The sequence below is a fragment of the Bufo gargarizans genome, chromosome 11, assembly GCF_014858855.1.
Source record: "Bufo gargarizans isolate SCDJY-AF-19 chromosome 11, ASM1485885v1, whole genome shotgun sequence".
Lineage (NCBI taxonomy): Eukaryota > Metazoa > Chordata > Amphibia > Anura > Bufonidae > Bufo > Bufo gargarizans.
In genome coordinates, this window is record NC_058090.1 from 18,673,444 (window position 1) to 18,693,258 (window position 19,815).

The 19,815-nt window shown below is 50.6% G+C and overlaps 1 protein-coding gene across 2 annotated transcripts in view; it reads left to right on the top strand.

Moving 5' to 3' along the window:
• Positions 1–1,445: 1,445 nt before the first annotated feature.
• TSHR (thyroid stimulating hormone receptor) overlaps positions 1,446–19,815 on the top strand; it is a 41,259-nt gene continuing 22,889 nt past the window's right edge. The window contains exons 1-4 of one of the 2 annotated variants that reach the window (XM_044271617.1): positions 1,446–1,539; positions 3,821–4,026; positions 9,744–9,815; positions 11,313–11,387. In XM_044271617.1, the coding sequence (XP_044127552.1) occupies positions 3,863–4,026; positions 9,744–9,815; positions 11,313–11,387 (311 nt within the window). In that variant the 5' untranslated portion in view covers positions 1,446–1,539; positions 3,821–3,862. Of the gene's footprint in view, positions 1,546–3,820; positions 4,027–9,743; positions 9,816–11,312; positions 11,388–19,815 lie in introns of both variants that reach the window. The other variant, XM_044271618.1, reaches the window with a different exon arrangement.

A 19,815-nucleotide genomic window follows, 5' to 3' on the forward strand; every position in this document is an offset into this window, starting at 1 on the left:
CAAGAGCATAAGGCCACAGTGCGGCCATTTATCGGGGAGTTCAGGGAGAAGGGGAACCCCCAGCGGTGGCGACGTTTCTGCAGTGTGATCTACGACAAGTCCTGGAAAAGCTGGAGCTTAGCCTCCCGAAAGTTCACAAAACGGGAGTCTCTGGCTTTCATCATGAATGCCTCTTTCTGGGCGAAGTCGTGAATGCAGCAAATAATGTCCCTGGGTTGGGGGTGGATGCTTTGGGTCGGAGGGCTCTGTGGGCCCTGTCCAGCTTAGGGGTATGAGACCATCATTTTGTTGACGAGCGTGTCCAGGATCCCCTGCATGTCCTCCTCCCCTGAGGGCTCTGGGAGACCACGGATTCTGATATTATTCCCCCTCCCACGGTTGTCTAATGCATGGGCTATATGGCCCTTGCATAAATAGTTTCTCACATGGCCACACGCGTTGTGCCACGGCTATACGGCCACCTATTAAGCTATGCACTTTATTATCTGTACCTTGTTGTCAGACCATCATAACTATTTTTTATTCTTGTGTTTGCCAATCATGTCAAGTAATATTTGTGAATAAAACCAATGATTTAATCTGATTTCTTTTGAGTGACTATAGAATTTACCACCTAACACAAATACAGTCTCTAAAATAGCTGCCTAGGAAAAGCTGAAAGCTCCTTTATCAGGGCGATACACATAGTGCTGGGGGGGTGCATAGAGCCCGACATCTGCGCTCCGCAGATCTCCATGTAATGACGAGAGGTTATTCTTCCCTGCTTTGCCCGCTCACTGGATGCACCTTTGTTTTGATGCTACCAGGGCTTGCTGTGGGTGCAATAACCAAAGTGAAGAACCACAGATTGATCTCTCGCAGACACTGCCTGTGGTTACAGCTGCGTGCAGAGGATATGTCCTGTGACTGCAGGTGAGGATAGCACCATTCACAAGACTGACCTCAAAACAAATGGGTATGAACTCCTGTGTGAGGTACAGGGGAGCCCTGACCTGGTCCTGCTCACACACCTGCACCACAGTGTATTAGGACCAGTTCCCTTTCCCTTATACAAGGATTACAGTTTATTTCCAGGAGACATCGGCCTTTGATTATTGTGTTTCTGGCTTGGTATCAGATCATTTACAGAACCGTTCTTTTGTCAATTCAAATTTTTTCCCCTAAACTTTACTGGAAACATTAGGCATGTAATTGGCTATTATGGACAACAACAAGATAGCGGATGCCCGAGGCCCCTGCAATGGGTCGCACAGTGCAGCGCCTGTTATGGCCAGCAGGTGGTGTTGCTGCCCTGCTGGTGTCAGGGAGGTTCACATTTGGCTGCTCTGGGACCCCCTCCCCGCAGGCAGCCCAGGGGGAAGCTGAGTGTTTTTGTGCAAAATGCAACTTGAGTTTTGAAGCAGCACTTGAGGAGCTGCAATGAAACCTGAAGAAGCTGCAGAGAGGCTGAGACAGCAGAAGAAGCAGAGCCTGGCAGAGCATCGCACCCCTGGGGAGTCAGAGGACGGACATCAGAGCTGGGCGCCAGGAGCAGAACAGGTACAGGTGTGGATGATGAGCAGTATCCGCCATCCCCAGGAGCCGCTCCAGAGCAAAAAGGATTCTGCTGTCAGGAAATGGAGAGAATTCCTGGTCTGCTGGAACAGACTGTCCTTATCCCCCACACATGGCTTCTCCATTATAGGGGCCACCGCGCGCCATCATCATCGCCGATGAATGTGTTACCCAGCGCCGGCGGAAAGTCTAGAAAAGCTTTACCAAACTTCTTCTGTAGAAGGATTTTATAGCATTAAAGGGCTCGAGTTCTCAGAGATGTGTTGTGTGTTGTCATAACAGCGACTGTGTGCGATACTACCTACTAAGACGCTGTATCTAATCCTATCCCGTGTGATACTGTCTGCTGAGCTGTGTATCTAATCCTATCCTGTGCGATACTACCTACTAAGACGCTGTATCTAATCCTATCCCGTGTGATACTGTCTGCTGAGCTGTGTATCTAATCCTATCCTGTGTGATACTGCCTGCTGAGCTGTGTATCTAATCCTATCCTGTGTGATACTGTCTGCTGAGCTGTGTATCTAATCCTATCCTGTGTGATACTGTCTGCTAGACGCTGTATCTAATCCTATCCCGTGTGATACTGTCTGCTGAGCTGTGTATCTAATCCTATCCTGTGCGATACTACCTACTAAGACGCTGTATCTAATCCTATCCCGTGTGATACTGTCTGCTGAGCTGTGTATCTAATCCTATCCTGTGTGATACTGCCTGCTGAGCTGTGTATCTAATCCTATCCTGTGTGATACTGTCTGCTGAGCTGTGTATCTAATCCTATCCTGTGTGATACTGTCTGCTGAGCTGTGTATCTAATCCTATCCTGTGTGATACTGTCTGCTGAGCTGTGTATCTAATCCTATCCTGTGTGATACTGTCTGCTGAGCTGTGTATCTAATCCTATCCTGTGTGATACTGTCTGCTGAGCTGTGTATCTAATCCTATCCTGTGTGATACTGTCTGCTGAGCTGTGTATCTAATCCTATCCTGTGTGATACTGTCTGCTGAGCTGTGTATCTAATCCTATCCTGTGTGATACTGTCTGCTGAGCTGTGTATCTAATCCTCTCCTGTGTGATACTGTCTGCTGAGCTGTGTATCTAATCCTATCCTGTGTGATACTGTCTGCTGAGCTGTGTATCTAATCCTATCCTGTGTGATACTGTCTGCTGAGCTGTGTATCTAATCCTATCCTGTGTGATACTGTCTGCTGAGCTGTGTATCTAATCCTATCCTGTGTGATACTGTCTGCTGAGCTGTGTATCTAATCCTATCCTGTGTGATACTGTCTGCTGAGCTGTGTATCTAATCCTATCCTGTGTGATACTGTCTGCTGAGCTGTGTATCTAATCCTATCCTGTGTGATACTGTCTGCTGAGCTGTGTATCTAATCCTATCCTGTGTGATACAGCCTGCTGAGCTGTGTATCTAATCCTATCCTGTGTGATACTGTCTGCTGAGCTGTGTATCTAATCCTATCCTGTGTGATACTGTCTGCTGAGCTGTGTATCTAATCCTCTCCTGTGTGGTACTGCCTGCTGAGCTGTGTATCTAATCCTATCCTGTGTGATACTGTCTGCTGAGCTGTGTATCTAATCCTCTCCTGTGTGATACTGTCTGCTGAGCTGTGTATCTAATCCTATCCTGTGTGATACTGTCTGCTGAGCTGTGTATCTAATCCTATCCTGTGTGATACTGTCTGCTGAGCGGTGTATCTAATCCTATCCTGTGTGATACAGCCTGCTGAGCTGTGTATCTAATCCTATCCTGTGTGATACTGTCTGCTGAGCTGTGTATCTGATCCTATCCTGTGTGATACTGTCTGCTGAGCTGTGTATCTAATCCTATCCCGTGTGATACTGTCTGCTGAGCTGTGTATCTAATCCTATCCTGTGTGATACTGTCTGCTGAGCTGTGTATCTAATCCTATCCTGTGTGATACTGTCTGCTGAGCTGTGTATCTAATCCTATCCTGTGTGATACTGCCTGCTGAGCTGTGTATCTAATCCTATCCTGTGTGATACTGCCTGCTGAGCCGTGTATCTAATCCTCTCCTGTGTGATACTGTCTGCTGAGCTGTGTATCTAGGTGCGATACGTCCCTCTGTTTCAGGGTAGGCTGACATGTATGGCCGCCCTGCGGGGTGTAGGGGCAGCACAGGAGACGTCCGCAGGTCGCTGGCAGATCAGAATGTGTGGGGGTGAGGGCTCTGACCAGTTGTAACACTGCAGTGACCCCAAGAGCTTACAATCTGTATTGTTCTGCAGGAGTAACGAGCCCTCCTTGTACTGACTGATGTGACTGCAGAGATGCTGCTCCACCTGCCCCTCTTTCTCCTGTCCCTAATCCTCCTGGAAGACGTCTCGGCCACCAGCTGCCCGGACAAGTGCAGATGTGAGAAGGAGCCGAGTTACAGCGTCACCTGCAGGAATCGATCCACCATGCCCGAGCTGCCGCACAACAGCGAGATCCTGTGAGTACCCGGCCGATAGCCCAGAGCGCTGTACACACAGATCAATCCCAATCTTGCCCCAAGAGCTCACAATCTAATCTCACTGCCTGAATCTAGGAGTTTACAATCTAGTCTCATGTACAGTCTATCACTCCCATCATCCCTGACCCCAGGAGCTCACAGTCTAATCTCACACAAGGTATCACTCATCATCACAGCACTTTATTGAAAGCCTGTAACTGTGATGGATAATGTATGTGAACCCCTCCTGCGAGTGCAGTGGGTGCAGTGTCTCGGGGAGCACTGGCATCGCCCTGCACTCGGACACCTGTGTCTTCACCAGACGTTGTGGGACGAGCAGGAACGTACATTTACTGTACGGCCTCACAGACTGCGCAGCGCTGATCCTGTGCTGACCTGCCCCATCGCTACACTGCCAGTGCATGCATACATCACTGCCAGTGCGCGCACACCCCACCACCAGCACTGCATACATCACTGCCAGCACCTGCACACCCCAACACCAGCACTGCCTACATCACTGTACACCCCACCACTGCATACATCACTTCCAGCACATGCACACCCCACCACCAGCACTGCATACATCCCTGCCAGCGTGTGCACACCTCACCACCAGCACTGCATACATCCCTGCCAGCGCGCCCGCGCCCCACCACCAGCACTGCATACATCCCTGCCAGCGTGTGCACACCCCACCACCAGCACTGCATACATCCCTGCCAGCGCGCGCACACCCCACCACCAGCACTGCATACATCACTACCACAACTTGCACACCCCAACACTGCATACATCACTGCCAGCACCTGCACACCCCAACACCAGCACTGCCTACATCACTGTACACCCCACCACTGCATACATCACTTCCAGCGCGCGCACACCCCACCACCAGCACTGCATAAATCACTGCATACATCACTGCCAGCGCGCGCGCACACCCCACCACCAGCACTGCATACATCACTGCCAGCGTGTGCACACCTCACCACCAGCACTGCATACATCCCTGCCAGCGCGCGCGCACACCCCACCACCAGCACTGCATACATCCCTGCCAGCGCGCGCGCACACCCCACCACCAGCACTGCATACATCACTACCACAACTTGCACACCCCAACACTGCATACATCACTGCCAGCACGTGCACACCCCACCACCAGCACTGCCTACATCACTGTACACCCCACCACTGCATACATCACTTCCAGCACATGCACACCCCACCACCAGCACTGCATACATCCCTGCCAGCGTGTGCACACCTCACCACCAGCACTGCATACATCCCTGCCAGCGCGCCCGCGCCCCACCACCAGCACTGCATACATCCCTGCCAGCGTGTGCACACCCCACCACCAGCACTGCATACATCCCTGCCAGCGTGTGCACACCTCACCACCAGCACTGCATACATCCCTGCCAGCGCGCCCGCGCCCCACCACCAGCACTGCATACATCCCTGCCAGCGCGCGCACACCCCACCACCAGCACTGCATACATCACTGCCAGCGCATGCACACCCCACCACCAGCACTGCATACATCCCTGCCAGCGTGTGCACACCTCACCACCAGCACTGCATACATCCCTGCCAGCGCGCCCGCGCCCCACCACCAGCACTGCATACATCCCTGCCAGCGTGTGCACACCCCACCACCAGCACTGCATACATCCCTGCCAGCGTGTGCACACCTCACCACCAGCACTGCATACATCCCTGCCAGCGCGCCCGCGCCCCACCACCAGCACTGCATACATCACTGCCAGCGCATGCACACCCCACCACCAGCAATGCCTACATCACTGCCAGAACTTGCACACCCCAACACTGCATACATCACTGCCAGCGCGTGCACACTCCACCATTGCATACATCACTGCCAGCACCTGCACACCCCAACACTGCATACATCATTGCTAGCGCGTGCACACCCCACCACCATATACATCACTACCAGCTCCTAAATACCCCACCACCACAAATCACTGCTACCAAAAGGTGTCAGTCCCAGCTGTATGGCCCCCTCCTGCATTATTTCCTACCGCACATAGGAGTATTACCCCCTCCCCCACACAGGATGAGGACATTGACCCCCCCCCAGGCTGTGAGTATTCCCCCTTGGGTCCTGGGGTGGACAGAGGCACTGGGCTGTGATCGATTCACTGTGTAGGATGAGGGGAGTTATGGTCATTAATAAGTAGGTAGGTCCCCGGCTGTGTGTGAGCAATGGCCTCATTATATAGAGGAGACACCCGCGTGTGGCCAGACACAACCTCCTGCTCTGGGGGTGGCCGGAGCGCGTCAGCTTTGTCCGGCTCCATTAGGGGTCAGTGTTCCTCTGCAGACAGGGCCCTTCTGTGCTCCGTGGGGCCCGGACTCACATATAATGGAGCCATGTCCAACCACAACTGCTGGGTGACCACCCAAACTCACACACTGTTCACCCCTCAACCACAGCCTGACGTCCCTGCAGCGTCTCACGGTTTCCTTTCAGCCGCTTCTTGGTGACAACCAATATGGCCACCATCACCACGTCCACAAGGGTTGTTTCTGTATTTCCGTGGTTTATAGTTTGTGTGGACGCCATTACTGTGGATGTAATTATTAGACCAACAAGTAATAGATGTGAAGTCTGCAGCCCCTCGCCATGTGCAGTGCCACCAGCGTCCATTAGATGGCAGCAGTGAGCCAGTGTCCAGAAGTGGCACGCACTAACATATGTAGCTGTAGTATAACCCCCATCATCCCTGCAGGAGTGCTGGGTCCTGTCCCTCACCGCTCCGCTCCCCGCGGTCCTCCCCTCCTTCAGGGCGGCGGCGCGCACAATGGTGAAGCAGAAAGACTTCTCCCCGCTCCACCATTCAGCCTGCCGGCCTGTGTGGGCGGAGCCTGCAGTCCGCAAATCTGTATAAACTCCACCCACACCGCGCTGCAGAGCGATCTGTGCCTGCAGGGGAGAGAGGACTGTGAGCTTCAGGAACGGGACAAGGCGAGTAGTTAGTGCTTTTTATACAGAGGGGGTACAGAGGACTTTACTACTGTGGAGAGGGCGGACAGTCGTAAACCGGGCCGACAGGTGCCGGACAGTCGTAAACCGGGCCGACAGGTGCCGGACAGTCGTAAACCGGGCCGACAGGTGCCGGACAGTCGTAAACCGGGCCGACAGGTGCCGGACAGTCGTAAACCGGGCCGACAGGTGCCGGACAGTCGTATATCGGGCCGACAGGTGCCGGACAGTCGTATATCGGGCCGACAGGTGCCGGACAGTGATATACGGGGTTGTCACATACTGGACTGTCGAAGCCAGGCTCTCAGATGCTGGATGGTCAGACACTGGACACAGTCGTGTAGTTGGTCCTGCCTCACTCCCTGGCGTAGTGCCCTCCGGTGCAGAGTTGATTGCAGTTTATTTGCACAGCGCAGCGCTCTCTGGTTCAGATCATTGGGGGAAATATCCATGGCTACTGTTTATTTAACTGTCTCTGCGCTGATTTGGCTGCATGGCTGACTGAGCATTGTGCGGCCCTGAATAAGAGCATTGTCTGGGGGGAGGCATGTGCGGGGCCCCCACATCCTGCCGCTTGTCTCCCCAACCTCCCGCATATTGGGATATTGTCCCTTTAAAATGCCCGAGACAACGGCGAACGCTGGAGGACGGAGGTGACTACTGGGAGGGGGCTTCATAATGGACCTGATCCCCAGTACAAATCACCAACTGCACTGCCCACCCTCAGCCATGTATCTAAGCTACTCATGTGTGATACTGTCTGCTGAACTATGTATCTAAGTTCAAGTGTGATACTACCTGCTGAGCTATGTCTTTAGTAATTTTTTGTTTGATACTGTATCTAATCCTACAATGTGTGGTACTGCCTGCTGAGCGGTGTATCTGATTCTATTGTGTGTGATACTGCCTGCTGAGCGGTGTATCTGATTCTATTGTGTGTGATACTGCCTGCTGAGCTGTGTATCTAGTCCTACAATGTGTGATACTGCCTGCTGAGCGGTGTATCTAGTCCTACAATGTGTGATACTGCCTGCTGAGCGGTGTATCTAGTCCTACAATGTGTGATACTGCCTGCTGAGCGGTGTATCTCGTCCTACAATGTGTGGTACTGCCTGCTGAGCGGTGTATCTAGTCCTACAATGTGTGGTACTGCCTGCTGAGCGGTGTATCTGATTCTATTGTGTGTGATACTGCCTGCTGAGCTGTGTATCTAGTCCTACAATGTGTGATACTGCCTGCTGAGCGGTGTATCTAGTCCTACAATGTGTGATACTGCCTGCTGAGCGGTGTATCTAGTCCTACAATGTGTGGTACTGCCTGCTGAGCGGTGTATCTAATCCTACAATGTGTGGTACTGCCTGCTGAGCGGTGTATCTAGTCCTATACTGTTCGGTACTGTCTGGTGGTGAGCAGTGTATCTAAGCTTCTCCTGTGTGACAGAGACCCGTGCAGCACTACTCTCCCATCATGTCATCAGGACAGGTTGCTCCCCGCTTCTCCCCCATATTACATGGTGTCCGCGTGCGTTCATGCGGATGGAATTTCCTGGTTGTGTTTACTCGGATCCTTGACTTTCTTTTCCTGAAATGAATTTCTCAGGTTTGTATAACGGCCCTGGTCAGGTGATGTGTGGCCCCGGCACATCTGGTCCGTGTGGTCAGGTGATGTGTGGCCCCGACACATCTGGTCCGTGTGGTCAGGTGATGTGTGGCCCCGGCACATCTGGTCCGTGTGGTCAGGTGATGTGTGGCCCCGGCACATCTGGTCCGTGTGGTCAGGTGATGTGTGGCCCCGGCACATCTGGTCCGTGTGGTCAGGTGATGTGTGGCCCCGGCACATCTGGTCCGTGTGGTCAGGTGATGTGTGGCCCCGGCACATCTGGTCCGTGTGGTCAGGTGATGTGTGGCCCCGGCACATCTGGTCCGTGTGGTCGGGTGATGTGTGGCCCCGGCACATCTGGTCCGTGTGGTCAGGTGATGTGTGGCCCCGGCACATCTGGTCCGTGTGGTCAGGTGATGTGTGGCCCCGGCACATCTGGTCCGTGTGGTCAGGTGATGTGTGGCCCCGGCACATCTGGTCCGTGTGGTCAGGTGATGTGTGGCCCTGGCTCATCTGGTCCGTGTGGTCGGGTGATGTGTGGCCCCGGCACATCTGGTCCCTGTGGTCAGGTGATGTGTGGCCTCGGCACATCTGGTCCCTGTGGTCAGGTGATGTGTGGCCCTGGCTCATCTGGTCCGTGTGGTCGGGTAATATGTGGCCTCGACACATCTGGTCCGTGTGGTCAGGTGATGTGTGGCCCCGGCACATCTGGTCCGCGTGGTCGAGTGATATGTGGAACTGAGACATCTGATCTGCGTGGTCAGGTGATATGTGGCCCCGACACATCTGGTCCGCATGGTCAAGTGATGTGTGGCCCTTGTACGTCTGCCCAGTGGGGTCAGGTCATGTGTGGCTCCAGCATGTCTGCCCCGCATGGTGAGGTTATGTGTGGCCCCTGCACGTCTGTCTTACGGGGTCAGGCGATATATGGCCCCGACATACACACTTGCTTGGCTGCTCGCATCCACTTGAAGTGAATGGTGAATGCTGGGGGTTGTAGTTTCACAACAGCTGGAGTGCTGAACACCGGTGCTAGGTTATAATGGTGTGATCGCTGTGCTTGTGGGGGTCAGTGCGCTAACCATCTGTGTCGTCTCTGCAGGCGTCTGTTGGAAACACGGATTCCGCTGATTGCCAGAGGAGCATTCACCGCTACCCCCAACATCAGCAGGATGTAAGTATGGGGGGGCCTATATCACCCGATACACATCACCCCATTATAATGCATCACCCTACTGTTACACCCATCATCCCATTTTCACACACACATCACCCCATTATAACACATGTCACCTTATTGTTACTCTTATCACCCCATTATAACACCACCCTATTATTACACATATTATATTACACCTATCAGCCCATTATACACATCATCAAACACCCTGCGGTCACCTCATACCCCTTTGGTCTTCTCATACCCCCTGATGTCACTCCTTCCCCCTTGTAGTCTCCTCATTACCTACCCCCCCCCCCCGTAGTCTCCTCATTACCTACCCCCCCCCCCAGCCAGTAGTCTCCTCATTACCTACCCCCCCCCCTCCAGTAGTCTCCTCATTACCTACCCCCCCCCCCCTCCAGTAGTCTCCTCATTACCTACCCCCCCCTCCAGTAGTCTCCTCATTACCTACCCCCCCCCCCCCCCGTAGTCTCCTCATTACCTACCCCCCCCCCGTAGTCTCCTCATTACCTACCCCCCCCAGTAGCCTCCTCATTACCTACCCCCCAGTAGCCTCCTCATTACCTACCCCCCCCAGTAGCCTCCTCATTACCTACCCCCCCCCCCCCAAGTAGTCTCCTCATTACCTACCCCCCCCCCCCCGTAGTCTCCTCATTACCTACCCCCCCCCCGTAGTCTCCTCATTACCTACCCCCCCCCCAGCCAGTAGTCTCCTCATTACCTACCCCCCCCCCTCCAGTAGTCTCCTCATTACCTACCCCCCCCCCCTCCAGTAGTCTCCTCATTACCTACCCCCCCTCCAGTAGTCTCCTCATTACCTACCCCCCCCCCCCCCCCCCCGTAGTCTCCTCATTACCTACCCCCCCCCCCCGTAGTCTCCTCATTACCTACCCCCCCCCAGTAGCCTCCTCATTACCTACCCCCCCAGTAGCCTCCTCATTACCTACCCCCCCCAGTAGCCTCCTCATTACCTACCCCCCCCCCCAAGTAGTCTCCTCATTACCTACCCCCCCCCAGTAGCCTCCTCATTACCTACCCCCCCCCCCCCAAGTAGTCTCCTCATTACCTACCCCCCCCCCAAGTAGTCTCCTCATTACCTACCCCCCCCCCCAAGTAGTCTCCTCATTACCTACCCCCCCCCAGTAGCCTCCTCATTACCTACCCCCCCCCCCCAAGTAGTCTCCTCATTACCTACCCCCCCCCCCCCAAGTAGTCTCCTCATTACCTACCCCCCCCCCCAAGTAGTCTCCTCATTACCTACCCCCCCCCAGTAGTCTCCTCATTACCTACCCCCCCCAGTAGTCTCCTCATTACCTACCCCCCCCAGTAGTCTCCTCATTACCTACCCCCCCCCCCCCAGTAGTCTCCTCATTACCTACCCCCCCCCCCCTGTACCCCCACTCACTCTTTGGTACAGGCTTGTATACAGAAGGATTGCAGCACAGTAGATCGGACAGTATATAAAGCGGTGATTTCTGCTCTCTGCAGTTTTATCACGCTGGACACTGAACTGAGGAAAGTGGAATCTGGAGCCTTTCAGAGACTTGGGAAGATCACAGAAATGTGAGTACCCCCCCCCCCCCTTCCCAATCTCAGGTCCAAGGCATCACATGAAAGGGGTTTTCCTAGGAATGATTTTTCAACCAAAACACCCAAAAGGCTGTTCAAAGCTAATATGCACTTGTTTTTGGGAAGGGCTCTGGACGGAATCGGTCTCCTTCCCCCTCTGGTGGCTAACAATATGGCCCCTTCTCACTTCCCCTCCAGAAGGAGTCTTCCCAGGTATACTGCCACGGGCTGCAGAGGTTCTGCTCATTACTGACCAGCCTGGCCGAAAAAAATAACAAAAAATACAAATAAGGACGCTCAGCCCGCTATAGCACCTAGCCAGTGTCATGAAACTTACAGTAATTGCCCAGCTCTATACCATCAATGTAATCCCATTGAATCACTTAGACATATACTCATATACCTGAAAACCCACCTCTTCAGACAAGCCTACAACCAGTGACCCCGCTGCCTCTATACCGCCATGACCAGCTTCACCCGCACCTACTGTGTCCTTCTCCCATACCATGTAGATTGTAAGCCTCGCGGGCAGCGCCCTCTCTCCTTCTGTACCAGTCTGTAACTCGTCTTGTTTATGATTAGTACAATGGTCTGTATTATGTATGTGACCGCTTATCATATGTACAGCGCTATGGAATGAATGGCGCTATAATAATAATACATATATCTCAAAAGGTCCCTATATAATAAAACACAAATAACTAAAATGTCTTAAAATAATATGTATACTGTCATTTATCATAACATATAGTCCCGGTCCCCCTGTATTGTCAGCGCTCACGCAGTATGCTCCACAGCAATAGTAACAGATGCTAGTAGAGTATCATTCACAGTCAATGAAATGCAAACCTATTGTGGCCGTTTTATATCTCGCAGTCACTATTTATTCAGTCCTGAAAGTGGCAGGTTCTCATATGAGACGCGGTTATTACTGAGGTTCCTACAGTTGTTACTCCATAGCTCGGTCCCATAAACAATGCCAGCAGTTATATATAGTAGTCTGGATGCTGTCCGCTCACCAGGACTCCACAGTTGCTGTGGATTTCAGTAACAATTGATACATACGTGACCTTGTTTGTATGCATCGCTCTGCTGCTCAGTCGCTTGTATCCGCGATCTGTATGCGCGCTGGTGCCGGCGCCTGATACCTGGCGCAGGCGTTCGGAAGGTCTTTGAGAAGCCGATTGTGCTTCATAGCCTCAGGATTGCTCATTAATACAGGACCTTGTGAGAGCCGGGGACAAAATTGTGACTTGTATAGAAATAACATAATATCACCTGAGCCAACCCGAATCGGGCCGGTGTTATTATCAAAACCCTGGACCGGACTATAAAATGTTTGTTACTTTGCCCAGATCCTGCGATTCCCATATCATGCCGCTATATAGATCTGTACACATTTCTATGGTATGCCATCAGATTTTCTTATTGCAACAACAAGTTCTTTGGATCAAACAGTTCAGTGTTTTATTCACACTTTAGGCAAGTGACAAACCAAGCCGTCATTGTCAAGCAAAAAGTCACCATGCGGCAATTCTGCCTCAAAGAGTCCTTGACCATAGCAGCACCAACTTGTTTTCACGCCAAACACAAGCCTTCATCCAGACACAAGGCTCCCAAATCCCAACACCGAGACCTGGCTTCTGAGCCCAGCTGCCTATTTAAGGACAGCCAGGTGCTGCCAAAACCCGGACCAGCACTTAAAATCCGGTCCGGTATTTGACCTCATCTGGCTGTAAATCAGCCCAGCAGCAGCACATGCTGGGAGGAAAATACCTGTTTCCCCAGACAAAACCTCTCGCTGGGTCACACATATCATATATTGCCTAGTTCGAAATAATTTACATCTTATTTAATAACTCCTACAGAATCCCTGTACATATCGATCCGGGTATGTGGCACCATGTGGTCTTGTGCTCTGGGATTCTGATCCATTTAATCCCAATGGTTCACATCCCGTTCAGACCCTGCGATTTATGAAAAGAATCCTTTATATATTTTAATGGAAAGATGTAAAGGCCCTCTTCATATGCTAAAATATGTCCCATATTATGAAGCATGGGGCATATAGCTTGACCGGTCTTATTTATTCAATCTGGATTGCTCCATGCTTCATTCAAACCTTCAGGTTTATATGGCAAATAAAAAATAAAAGATATCCACAATATTGGTTGAATGAACACAAATAAAAAAAATAAAAAAAACAACACATAAAATAAACATAAATGTCCAACTTTTATCAACAGATATCATTAGGGTTAGGCCTGCAGAAAGCTGTTCCTATTGGCTACCCTGCAAGGCAATGCCATACTAGTTGAGTAAATGAACACCAGGTGGTGCCATACCATGTAAAGCAATGACCTGGTGGAGCCATACTATATAAGTAAATAAACACCAGGGGGCGCCATACTCGGTCAGTAACTGAACACCAGGGGGCGCCATACTCGGTCAGTAACTGAACACCAGGGGGCGCCATACTCGGTCAGTAACTGAACACCAGGGGGCGCCATACTCGGTCAGTAACTGAACACCAGGGGGCGCCATACTCGGTCAGTAACTGAACACCAGGGGGCGCCATACTCGGTCAGTAACTGAACACCAGGGGGCGCCATACTCGGTCAGTAACTGAACACCAGGGGGCGCCATACTCGGTCAGTAACTGAACACCAGGGGCGCCATACTCGGTCAGTAACTGAACACCAGGGGGCGCCATACTCGGTCAGTAACTGAACACCAGGGGGCGCCATACTCGGTCAGTAACTGAACACCAGGGGGCGCCATACTCGGTCAGTAACTGAACACCAGGGGGCGCCATACTCGGTCAGTAACTGAACACCAGGGGGCGCCATACTCGGTCAGTAACTGAACACCAGGGGGCGCCATACTCGGTCAGTAACTGAACACCAGGGGGCGCCATACTCGGTCAGTAACTGAACACCAGGGGGCGCCATACTCGGTCAGTAACTGAACACCAGGGGGCGCCATACTCGGTCAGTAACTGAACACCAGGGGGCGCCATACTCGGTCAGTAACTGAACACCAGGGGGCGCCATACTCGGTCAGTAACTGAACACCAGGGGGCGCCATACTCGGTCAGTAACTGAACACCAGGGGGCGCCATACTCGGTCAGTAACTGAACACCAGGGGGCGCCATACTCGGTCAGTAACTGAACACCAGGGGGCGCCATACTCGGTCAGTAACTGAACACCAGGGGGCGCCATACTCGGTCAGTAACTGAACACCAGGGGGCGCCATACTCGGTCAGTAACTGAACACCAGGGGGCGCCATACTCGGTCAGTAACTGAACACCAGGGGGCGCCATACTCGGTCAGTAACTGAACACCAGGGGGCGCCATACTCGGTCAGTAACTGAACACCAGGGGGCGCCATACTCGGTCAGTAACTGAACACCAGGGGGCGCCATACTCGGTCAGTAACTGAACACCAGGGGGCGCCATACTCGGTCAGTAACTGAACACCAGGGGGCGCCATACTCGGTCAGTAACTGAACACCAGGGGGCGCCATACTCGGTCAGTAACTGAACACCAGGGGGCGCCATACTCGGTCAGTAACTGAACACCAGGGGGCGCCATACTCGGTCAGTAACTGAACACCAGGGGGCGCCATACTCGGTCAGTAACTGAACACCAGGGGGCGCCATACTCGGTCAGTAACTGAACACCAGGGGGCGCCATACTCGGTCAGTAACTGAACACCAGGGGGCGCCATACTCGGTCAGTAACTGAACACCAGGGGGCGCCATACTCGGTCAGTAACTGAACACCAGGGGGCGCCATACTAGGTCAGTAACTGAACACCAGGGGGCGCCATACTAGGTCAGTAACTGAACACCAGGGGGCGCCATACTAGGTCAGTAACTGAACACCAGGAGGCGCCATACTAGGTCAGTAACTGAACACCAGGGGGCGCCATACTAGGTCAGTAACTGAACACCAGGGGGCGCCATACTAGGTCAGTAACTGAACACCAGGTGGAGCCTTACTATGTCAGTAACTGAACACCAGGGGGCGCCATACTAGGTCAGTAACTGAACACCAGGTGGCGCCATACTATGTAAGTAACTGACGACCAGGTGGCGCCATACTATGTACATAAATGTCAGGAATTCTCTCTGCAAGCATGCAAATGATGTTTATGAGGAATATGAGACTTCTTGGTGGGATGACCCATGACGATCATCGGTGGTCGTGGGGCGATGTAATGAGATGATGTATATTATCATGTTATAATGCTCCTGTCACTTCCACCCTACTGCTGAGAATTGGGGGTGAAATAGCACAGTGTTTGTTGTGGATGGGGACAGGCGAGTCTTGGCATCTGCGGTGGATTCGTCCGGATTAGGCTGGGTTCACACCTGAGCGTTTTACAGCGCGTTCCTACGCGCTGTAAAACGCTCAACAAGGAGAAACCAATGATTCCCTATGGGAATGGTTCACACTTGGGCGTTTTACAGCGCGTACGATCGCGCTGTAAAACGCCCGACGCTTCAAAAAGTACATGAGCGACTTTTGGGGCGTTTGTGGCCATAGGACACTGCAGTGAATCACACAAACGCGCGTCAAACGCGCGTTTACTATTACAAAAACGCGCATAAAAATGCGCGTCAAAAACGCGCGTTTGCGCAACGCTCAAGTGTGAACCCAGCCTTATGGACGCTCAGCTGCTGTTTACTCCCCCACTCCTCTTGAAAGGGTCAGTGAGGCTGCTACTTGTGCTGATGATCTGTATGATGTGTGTCAGAGACGCTGCCGGTGAGGAGCACCTGCGACATCTCCGACCACTGAACAGCCCCCTCGTCTGCCCCATGTATTTACAGCAGGAGATGGTCGGAACACCTGGGGATCCAGAGAGGGGGGTCTGACGAGTCATTATAGAGACACTATATACACACTGATGCACTATATACACACACACACACACACACACTGATGCACTATATACACACACACACACACACTGATGCACTATATACACACACACTGATGCACTATATACACACACACACTGATGCACTATATACACACACACACTGATGCACTATATACACACACACACTGATGCACTATATACACACACACACTGATGCACTATATACACACACACACACTGATGCACTATATACACACACATGCACTATACACACACACACACTGATGCACTATACACACACACACACACACTGATGCACTATACACACACACACACACACTGATGCACTATACACACACACACACACACACATGCACTATACACACACACACACACACACACATGCACTATACACACACACACACACACACACACACACACACGCACTATACACACACACACACACTGATGCACTATACACACACACACACACACACACACACTGATGCACTATACACACACACATGCACTATACACACACACACACTGATGCACTATACACACCACACACACACACACTGATGCACTATACACACACACACACACTGATGCACTATACACCACACACACACACACACTGATGCACTATACACACACACACACACTGATGCACTATACACACACACACTGATGCACTATACACACACACACACACACACTGATGCACTATACACACACACACACACACTGATGCACTATACACACACACACACACACACACACATGCACTATACACACACACACACACACACATGCACTATACACACACACACACGCACTATACACACACACACACACTGATGCACTATACACACACACACACACACTGATGCACTATACACACACACACACACACACTGATGCACTATACACACACACACACACACTGATGCACTATACACACACACACACACACACACACTGATGCACTATACACACACACACACACACACTGATGCACTATACACACACACACACACTGATGCACTATATACACACACACCACACTGATGCACTATATACACACACACACACACTGATGCACTATATATACACACACACACTGATGCACTATATATACACACACACACTGATGCACTATATACACACACACACACACACTGATGCACTATATATACACACACACACTGATGCACTATATATACACACACACACTGATGCACTATATACACACACACACACACACACTGATGCACTATATACACACACACACTGATGCACTATATATACACACACACTGATGCACTATATACACACACACTAATGCACTATACACACACACACTGATGCACTATATACACACTGATGCACTATACACACACACACACTGATGCACTATATATACACACATTGATGCACTATATACACACACACACACTGATGCACTATATATACACACACTGATGCACTATATACACACACACTAATGCACTATACACACACACACTGATGCACTATATATACACACACTGATGCACTATATACACACTGATGCACTATACACACACACACTGATGCACTATATATACACACACTGATGCACTATATACACACTGATGCACTATACACACACACACTGATGCACTATATATACACACACTGATGCACTATATACACACTGATGCACTATATACACACTGATGCACTATACACACACACACTGATGCACTATATACACACTGATGCACTATACACACACACACTGATGCACTATATACACACTGATGCACTATATATACACACACTGATGCCCTATATATACACACACTGATGCACTATATATACACACACACACACACACTGATGCACTATATACACACACATTGTAAGGGATCGTCTCTTTCCAGGGGGTCGCACTCGCAGATATCTCACCAGACAACAGATTTTCATGTCTAAACTTATAAAGGATAGTCCAGTTATACATTACGGGGTGGGGTGAGGTTCCCGCACCACCAACAATTAAAACCCAAATAAACTCCTGCCCGTCTAGGCGCTACCTAAACACAATACGTCCCTACCTCACTCCTAGAGCGCAGTTCACACATGGACATTATATGCGGCTTTCCTCAGCCACCATCAACACTGCAGCCTCCAGGCTGTGGCAACTCCAGTACCTTTTGGGGGAGTGTGGCCCAGTAGTCCTCCAGACGCTGGGCGTGCAACCCTCGTTCTCTAGGTGTCGCCAGGTCCTCCAAACCTCAGGCTATTCAAAGCCTTGTGGCCCCTCAGGCCTCCTGACGGAGACCACGCACACTTCTCCCTCCTCTGAGGCGCTTTCTGCCGGCCTGATTACAGCACCTGCGATCACCTCAGGTAGAAAGGAAAACCCGTACTGAAAAGGTGTGGACTGGGAACGCCATCCACCAGTCCAAGTAAAATCCAGCCCAGAAAATGTATACAGAAATGTCTCAGCAAACTATGCTTTACTGGGACCACCGCCACTCTCTGGATTGTACCTGTCTCACCATCTGAGGTACCTGAAGTGGGACAACACACCTCCCAGCACTGTTCACATTACCACTATATACACACTGATACACTATATACACACTGATACACTATATACACACTGATACACTATATACACACTGATACACAATACACACACTGATACACTATATACACACTGATACACAATACACACACTGATACACTATATACACACACACACACATATATACTAATACACTATATACACACACTGATACACTATATACACACTGATACACAATACACACACTGATACACTATATACACACTGATACACAATACACACACTGATACACTATATACACACACACACACATATATACTAATACACTATATACACACACTGATACACTATATACACACTGATACACAATACACACACTGATACACTATATACACACACACACATATATACTAATACACTATATACACACACTGATACACAATACACACTATATACACACTGATACACTATATACACACACACACATATATACTAATACACTATATACACACACTGATACACAATACACACTATATACACACTGATACACTATATACACACACACACATATATACTAATACACTATATACACACTGATGCACACATATATACTAATACACTATATACACACTGATACACAATACACACATATACACACTGATACACTATATACACACACTGATACACTATATACACACACACACACACACATATATACTAATACACTATATACACACACTGATACACTATATACACTATATACACACTGATACACAATACACACACTGATACACTATATACACACACACACACACATATACTAATACACTATATACACACACTGATACACAATACACACTATATACACACTGATACACTATATACACACTGATACACAATACACACATATACACACTGATACACTATATACACACTGATGCACACATATATAC